Source organism: Ranitomeya variabilis, chromosome 4 (genome assembly GCF_051348905.1).
Source record: "Ranitomeya variabilis isolate aRanVar5 chromosome 4, aRanVar5.hap1, whole genome shotgun sequence".
Lineage (NCBI taxonomy): Eukaryota > Metazoa > Chordata > Amphibia > Anura > Dendrobatidae > Ranitomeya > Ranitomeya variabilis.
Genome location: NC_135235.1, coordinates 259,699,598 through 259,708,621, shown reverse-complemented (window position 1 = coordinate 259,708,621; position 9,024 = coordinate 259,699,598). Strand labels below are relative to the sequence as shown.

Below are 9,024 nucleotides of genomic sequence, written 5' to 3'. Positions count from 1 at the left end.
GCCTGCGGCTTTCAGAGTATCCAAGTGAGAATATTGCCATACAGCTTATGAGGCCACTACTTAACTACCCAGTCACCACCCCAGGCTGCTAAAAGGAGTTTTATAGTGATGAGGAACCCAGATAAATGATAATGTGCCTTAAAGCATGCCACAACCAGTGTTAACCAGACATGAACAAGGAGAAACCAAGTCTGCATGTAGGACTGGGGGTGGTGGGGGGGATGCTGCTGCATGCAGCCTAGAGGTGCACTGGTAATTACATAGTGATATTCCTAACATCCCTAGTGACCCCCCATTGCTTTTTTCTCACAGATACATAGCGGGTCACAACAGCTGTGCCGATAAATCACCCTTGAATCCTCAGTCTTGCTGCAATATCTTTATTAGTCCACAGAGATGTAGACAGATCTGGCCATGTGACACAGAAATAACACTATTCTTCTTTGGATTCCTAGACTTCGATCGTTACGCTGCTGTTGGTCATCCGGGCTCCATACCAGCCCTTCCAGTAAACCGCGTCTTGTCCGCTGTGAGTGAACTGGATGAAACGCACTCCGGGGCCGTATTCTGAGAAGGTATGGCTGATCTGCAGAATAATCATCAGTCAGTGACCATAGGATGAGAGAGAATAGAAAAAGAATGGCTGTCATATTTCAAAACAGCACCACTCCTGTGTGCAGGTTGGCTGTGATATTGCAGCTCAGTCACATTTTCTTCTAGTTACAGGACCAGACAGAACCTGTGGACGCGGATGGCGCTGCATTTGTAAGAAAGTGAACATGCTTTTCTCATTTTGCCTATATAATGAAAAGTTCAGCAACTTTCTAATGTGACTTTTTCTTCAGTTTTTTAATGTCTGGTTGTCAGTCTGGTTGTCTAATCTCCGCCAACGCTGCCATCGAGGCACCAGGATTAGTGTTCCTGGGAACGACACTACAGGTAATACAAGACACAGGACGCCATAAATAATGCAGGGGTCATGAATATTTCATCCATGTTCCCAGGATGCTGCAGATCATTGCTTCCTAAGTCCTCTCCTCAGCTCCTGACAGACCCCGATAAATAGCCCGCATGACCTGAAACATCCGACAAATGTATTCTACAGAATAGAAATGATTGTATCTGATGAAGATCTGGTGAGGAGGCTGGCGTGTACCCTGCCGCGGCTCCGGTGGGGGGCGCCTTGTTACCCCCGCCAGTGTCCGTGTGTAGGGGTCTCTACTGCGGATCGGCGCCCCGAATGTGAACCATTGTTTTCTATATATTCTGGCTGGAGCGGATTGTTGCTCTTTATCAAAAAATATATTTCTATCCAGAAAAATACATTTGTCAGATGTTTTCATTCTCATGAGATTTTAGAGTGTGAGACAACCCTGACTCCCCCCCCCCCCCGAGCCGGACTCACTGAGCTGATAGACCCCAATAACCCACCATTTATTATGAACTGTAATATATTCCAGATCTGAGGGTCCTGTAAGTGAGAGATGAGCAGCAAGTCTGAGACCTCAGGGGCTGAGTATCTAATCCTATCCTGTGTGATACTCTCTGCTGAGCTGTGTATCTAACCCTATCCTGTGTGATACTCTCTGCTGAGCCGTGTGTCTAATCCTATCCTGTGTGATACTCTCTGCTGAACCGTGTATCTAATCCTATCCTGTGTGATACTCTCTGCTGAGCCGTGTATCTAATCCTATCCTGTGTGATACTCTCTGCTGAACCGTGTATCTAATCCTATCCTGTGTGATACTCTCTGCTGAGCCGTGTATCTAATCCTATCCTGTGTGATACTCTCTGCTGAACCGTGTATCTAATCCTATCCTGTGTGATACTCTCTGCTGAGCCGTGTATCTAATCCTATCCTGTGTGATACTCTCTGCTGAACCGTGTATCTAATCCTATCCTGTGTGATACTCTCTGCTGAGCCGTGTATCTAATCCTATCCTGTGTGATACTCTCTGCTGAACCGTGTATCTAATCCTATCCTGTGTGATACTCTCTGCTGAGCCGTGTATCTAATCCTATCCTGTGTGATACTCTCTGCTGAGCCGTGTATCTAATCCTATCCTGTGTGATACTCTCTGCTGAACCGTGTATCTAATCCTATCCTGTGTGATACTCTCTGCTGAGCCGTGTATCTAATCCTATCCTGTGTGATACTGTCTGCTGAGCTGTGTATCTAATCCTATCTTGTGTGATACTCTCTGCTGAGCTGTGTATCTAATCCTATCCTGTGTGATACTCTCTGCTGAGCCGTGTATCTAATCCTCTCCTGTGTGATACTGACTGCTGAGCTGTGTATCTAATCCTATCCTGTGTGATACTGTCTGCTGAGCTGTGTATCTAATCCTATCCTGTGTGATACTCTCTGCTGAGCCGTGTATCTAATCCTATCCTCTGTGATACTGTCTGCTGAGCCTTGTATCTAATCTTATCATGTGTGATACTGTCTGCTGAGCCGTGTATCTAATCCTATTCTGTGTGATACAGTCTGCTGAGCCGTGTATCTAATCCTATTCTGTGTGATACTCTCTGTTGAGCCGTGTATCTAACCCTATCCTGTGTGATACTCTCTGTTGAGCCGTGTATCTAACCCTATCCTGTGTGATACTCTTTGCTGAGCCGTGTATCTAATCCTCTCCTGTGTGATACTGTCTGCTGAGCTGTGTATCTAACCCTATCCTGTGTGATACTCTTTGCTGAGCCATGTATCTAATCCTCTCCTGTGTGATACTGTCTGCTGAGCTGTGTATCTAATCCAATCATCTGATATTGACAGCTGAGCCGTGTATCTCAGCACAGTTTGTTGTGGAGTACTTTGGGTATTTCTGGTGTAAGATTCATTCTTTATATAAATCCTGACGTCAGAAAAGAGGCAGAAACACGATGGAGATGAATCACTGATCGGCCGATAACGGCAGAAAGTGCAGCAAGAAAATCTCCCCGGATCCTGACTGTGGGAACAGGGAAGGAAAATATCTGTAGAACTCATCAAAAAACCTCCCAACTTCCTATTTATTACACTTGCACTTTGGCTGGAATAAAGCTGTGTGATTTCTACGGGACGATGCGATAATGACACTCTTCCACTAGGTGTCGCTGTTGTACACTTTTCTTCCTTGATACTTCTGGGGTGCAGTGTTCTGGGGGTCTGTGTATCTAAGCTGTTGTGTGATACCTCCCCACACACTAAGGTGTCATTCAGATGTCTGATTCTCTCATGTGCAAGAAAAATGAGCCAGTTATTTTGATCAGACTTTGGTCTGTTATTCTCGTATGTGCAGAAAAAAAAGTTCTCCGCCTTCTCCTAGGTGACAATCCATGAAAATCGTATTCAGATGTCGTCTGATTTTTTTTCTCAGACCCATAGACTTGCGGTCAGATCAAAAGCGGACATGTCTCAGATAGCGCTCGTACATGAAAACCAGGCGTGTGACCGAGCTGACTGGTGGCCGGTCAGCGATCCCCTCACCTGGTTCCAGGCGCCGTCCGTGTTCTCGGGGATGGTAATGTTCTCACTGCAGTATTCACTGATGACATCACGGCTGTCGGACAAGAGCTGCGCTCTCAGCTCATAGCAGCATCCACAGTCAGTCCGCGCTCCATACCTGCAAGCAGAGGCACTCAGCTTTCCCAGGCTCCTGAATGGCCAGCCTAGTAATGCACCCCTCCCCATACATAGCAGATAGCAGTCAGGCAGCATTCCTGGACACAAATCATCTCACCAGTCGCTGACCACAATGTTGGGTTGGGCGTCCAACACTTCCTCGGTAAATCCTTCCTGAAGGAGATCGATCAGTTGGGATTTTTTGCACAACCTGAGAAGAGAATATCTCCATCAAATGGATTGAACAGGGAAAAAAAAGATCAACTTGCTTCTAAAAACAGCGCCCCACGTGTCCACAGGTTGTATCTGGTACCGCAGCTCAGCAGCATTGAACTGAATGTGACAGCGCTGCGGTACCAGACACAACCTGTGGACGATTGTGGCACTGTTCCTGTACAGTCCCTTTAATTCTGAGTCAGTCACTTACTCAAAGGATGTAACAAAGTACTTGGAGACCCCGTCAGACGGAAACGGCGCCCCGCAGTCTCCCGGGAGGTCCTCCACTTTCCACTCGTCTCCTCCATTCTCTACTAGTTCCCAATGCTCCAGGTCCTCTGTACACAGAGAAAACACAACGTGCAGGGCGGCAGGTAAAGGAATATGGTCAGGGGGAATATGATAGATTAGGGGGTCCGGCAGCTTTATTTGTTTATATTTTAGGTTGTAGGTTTAAAGGGGTTGTCCATCTTATAAAAAAATTGAACCAAAGTTCGATAAAATACCAGCTGTCGGCGCACTCGACCCTGTAGATCTCCATCACTGCAGCGCCAGGCCTGGAGTGACGACAGCCTGTATGACAGTCACATGGTGACAGATTGGCTGCAGCGGTCAGGTGACTAGAATGTATATGTATAATGAAATGTAAGGGTCTGGAAGAATGGAAGCGTCAGGTAAGAAGTTATATAAGTGGTCTTCTTGTATGGGGGAATAGTAACCGCTGCTGTTAGTCAGTGCGGCCCACCCGGGAGGAAAAAAGGGGCCCAAGTTTAAGGCATGGCCGACCTAATATGCCGCCTCATGTCATGGCTGAACGTTTGGAGACCGACACAGAGCGTCCTCCTTCATCGTTCTTAGGTCTCTTGTGTTTCTGGGATTATTGACAATTATGATGTTTGGTCTTTTATTGACAAATACAAGAAGTTCCTGTAAAGTCTCCATGATGAGAACTAAGAATGTAGTGAGGACCCTACTAGCAGCTCCTTGTATCTCAGCATCCCGGACCCCTATATGTGACCTGGGGGGTACGAGCTGGAAATCTGGGCTATGAAATGTCTTATTTTTCTTATATTTCAGCATTTTTTTGTGTTGCACTTACCTTCTCCGCAGGGGTTTTTAATGAGATTTTTCGCCATTTTTCGGTATTCTCGACTGCGGTGTTATCTGAGCGGCTTGGAAAGAAAGGGTTAACGCTATCAGTGAAGCCTGAGCGCTGTCGGACAGACGAGAGCTCTGCTTGCTGTCAGAGGCTGATGGTCTGTACAGATCCCACCCCGAGGACGTGTTACAATTGTAATTCTTGCTTCGTTACAATGTATCAGCGGAGGTCATCGGCCCACGGTTCTATCCAGATATATTGCACCAAAACCTCAGCGGGACGAAGCAGCCAGGATCGGTTTCAACACTTTAGATACTAATAAGAAGGTTTCAAATCACTGACAGCAACCAGAGATTTTGGAAATAATGAGGCGAGACCCCCCGGACCCCCAACATCTGCAGCAACAACTATATATAGAATGGCCCCCAAGACTGGCGGTAAACCCGTAACAGAAGTGCATGTGTGTCTGCAGGATCCGGCGTCAGATGTAGCAGAGCTGAAACTGCCCTCAAAGTCTTAACTATCAGCAGGAAAACTGGCAGTCCTGTGCAAATCTACAGAGAGCAGGTGTGATATACCAGATGACAAACTAGAGCAGAAGTAGCAGAGTGAGATGAGTGAGGTTAATTGATCGGACGCTTTACATAGGACTGCAGGTTAGCGTACCGCTGTATTTTATCTCAAATATGCCCGAAATAAATAAATGACAAACTCGTCTCTGCTACATCTGTACATGCAATGATTGATCGTCATCTGCAGGATCTACTCACTGGCAGGACAGAAGGGCCGAGCTGAAGGGTGTCCGGAGCCGCTCCCTGCGCCGTCTTCCCAGGACTTTACACTCGACAGTCTGGAGGCTGCACTGTAATGTGACATCGGAAGCTGCCAACCTCCTCCCTGCACCATCCTGCAGACAAAGCATCTGCGTAGGCGATGCCCGGGGCTGCGGACCCCGTCCTCATATTGATATGATACGACAAATCACCGGCCAAGAAAAATGCATCAGTCGCCACCACGGGCAGCGGAGACCACGTCTGACCTGAAAATCCTGTTCTCTCCGAAACCAGATAGGACTACGGAATGCCAAAAATGAATGCCGCCTAATAACCTTCAGCTCACCCCGAACAATTGGCCAACAAGCAACATGGCCACCGATCCAGCTCCCACCGGGGGTCCCACTGACTAGTGATGCTGATGCAAATGATTTCTCTGTTGACCTCTAAAAAAGAGTTGCCATTCCTAACTCTGAAAAAGTTGGGTCATCAATTTTGTAATGTCAGCCATGTTCGATGTCAAAAGTGGTGTAGCGCGAAGCCCCCAACTATCAAGGGTCAATAAGACTAGTTTCTGACACATAGTTTTATTTGTCATTAGCCAGCTGAGACAATACACAGGTTTGGCCACAAGGTGGCAGCCAAAGAGAATAAATAGAAAAATGTTGCAGGTTTTTTAGACTGCGGCTAGACTCAGGGCTGGACTGGCCATCGGCAAATCGGGCAAACTCCAGATGGGCTGCACCGGCCATGAGTTACATTGACTGAGACACTGTGAACAGTATCGGCATCCTCAGAAAGCTGACACTTAACAGCTGTGGTGGAGCAAAGGGCCGTCAGCTCCCAGCTTCACCACTTACTCCAGCAGGATGGAGGCCGTGAAAGGGGTATCATAGTGGGTGAGAACACTCAGGGGCTTCAGTAAGAGCAAAATAAGTGTGGAAGTGCAGCAATACATATCCCTCTGTGTGTGTAACAGTTGGACAGTACAGCCTTCTGTGACTGCAGCTATGTGCCATTACTAAACTTTTGCTATGGAGCCCTGTGATTTCTATGTTCGCTCCTGCTCAGGGGCATTATTACTCTACAGTACCAGAGATATCAGTGCCCATGTGTATCATACTTGTGACATACATGTGACAACTGTGTGCCACCCGTGTACTGCATCAGTACCACACGTACCGGCACCCGGGAAGCAGCGGTACAGTTAGCGATGTTCCCCGGCGTCGGGTACTACTCCCATCAGCCTATACCTGCTGCCATTAATAATAGTGAGAGCAGGCAGTGGCTGATAGGAGTATTCATCAGTCGCTGCCTGCGCTATAAATACATAAATTTAGAAAAAAAGGCGTGGGATTCCACTGTATTTTTGATAACCAGCCAGGCAAAACTGACAGCTGCAGGCTGCAAGTCTAAGCTGTCGGCATTATTTAAATAACTGACGCACTGTGAGAAAATGTCACCAAGGTCACCTCAGTTCATTGGCCCAGCTGGGAACGCAGCCTCTGTGACCAGAGGTAACCTTGGTGACGTCACTGCCGGTCACTGAGGCTGCGCTCGCAGCAGCTTGTTCACCAGTGGTTCTCGGCCTGGACAGGTCGCATCTTGGCACCATCCAGGTTGAAAACTATTTATCCCCCAGACTTGGATTACGGCGTGAGACAGAACATCGGACAGGTGAGGGATATTGTTGTTTTTTATTTTTGCTTTATTACAGGAGACAAGGGCTTCAGTGGAATTAGGCTTTAGGAGAGTATAACTGTGTTTGTTATTTTTAAATAAAAGTGGAAAACTGTGTTTTGTTTTATTTCCAATAAAATACTTTATTTTATTATGGCCGTGTCTCTATTTACAATACAATTATAGGATTAGTAATGGATACAGGTGTCTTATAGACGCCTCTCCATTATTAAGCTGTGGGCTTGATGTCACCAGAAAATACAAAGGTGACATCAACCCCACAAATATGAACCCCAGTTGCCACCGCTACAGGGCAGCTGAATAAAACTCTCACCATTCTTCCCTGCTTGCATTGATCAACGGCAGAGCAGGAGAGAATGATGAGAGCCGGCAGCGGGGAACAGCGCTTACCGTAACGCTGCTTCCCAGGTGCCGGTATGTGTCACATTGATGACACACGGATATCATCTGTGTGTCATCAGTGTATACGTGTGTGGGATGTTTTGCGGGCCCATGTTGTTAAAAAATGGACATATCAGCGTATTTTGTTCACGGACACATGATCCGTGGAAACACACAGACATGTGCACAGACCCATTCACTTGAATGTGTCTACAAGTGTGTCTCCGGTGCGTGTGAAAACTGTCACCACATGTACCGGACCGTGAGGAGGGGACTGGAAAGCAGGAAGCTGCAAAAAACTGGACAACTTTTTTGGAAAGTCAGCAAGGTTATGTATCAGTCTGGGAATCGGCTGCTCAGCTCACAATAGATTATGTATCCTGGATACAATTGTAGCAGACCCTCAGCTGTGAGACATATTAGGTCGGCACATCTTTTTCGGGAGCTGGATGTAACAAGCACGCTTCCATTCATTGACAGCAAACAGAGACTTTGAAAATGGAGACGAATTGATACAAAAAGGGCCTAATTCATAATTTACACGTGAAGTCACTTTTGTCTTGTGGCATTCGTGGACATTTTTGCACCAAATTCTTCAAAATGGTAAAATGCAGAATCAAAAACTGCTCCTTGTTTTTCTGTAATCTTTTTCACGTAAAATGATGAATGTTCCTCTGAGGGTATGTTTCCACGTTCAGGAAACGCTGCGTGTTTGACGCTGCGTAGAGCTGCAGTGTCAAACACGCAGCGTCCAGATGTTACAGCATAGTGGAGGGGATTTTATGAAATCCCATCTCCACTATGCAATAAAACACGCAGGCTGCAGACCCGCGGAAACGGACATGTGGTGCGTCTTTTCAGAACGCAGCATGTCTGTTTACAATGCGGCGACGCTCCGTCACCGCGCAGTAAATTTACCATAGACTATCATTAGATGCGGTAAAACCGCATCTAATGATAAGTCACATGTGTAGAAACTGCGTAAACGCAGCTTTCTACACATGTCTACTAATTCAAATGCCGCCTCACCTGTTCCTCCGCCGGAAGTCCCTCGTCCACTGCAGTTCTCGCGATAACTTATCTTATCGCGAGAACTGCTGTGCACGTGACCGGGGGTGATCTCCTGTCACTAGGCAGGTTCTCATGGTCAGCTGATCAGCTGATTGTGAGAACGCTGTAGTGTAGGTGATCATCTACAGGCTCTGCTACATCTGGATGTCAGGCATCAAGATATAGCAGAGCCGGATTCG

General features: G+C 46.9%; 1 protein-coding gene across 1 annotated transcript; it reads right to left on the bottom strand.

Annotated features, from left to right (window-relative positions):
* Positions 1 to 364: 364 nt before the first annotated feature.
* On the bottom strand, positions 365 to 5,829 carry LOC143764265 (F-box only protein 2-like). Its single transcript, XM_077249685.1, has 6 exons — positions 5,690 to 5,829; positions 4,920 to 4,992; positions 4,032 to 4,158; positions 3,723 to 3,815; positions 3,470 to 3,605; positions 365 to 586 (listed from the first exon to the last, which is right to left on the bottom strand). The coding sequence occupies exons 2-6, from the start codon at positions 4,954 to 4,956 to the stop codon at positions 452 to 454; spliced, it is 528 nt and encodes a 175-aa protein (XP_077105800.1). The 5' UTR covers positions 4,957 to 4,992; positions 5,690 to 5,829; the 3' UTR covers positions 365 to 451.
* Positions 5,830 to 9,024: the final 3,195 nt, after the last annotated feature.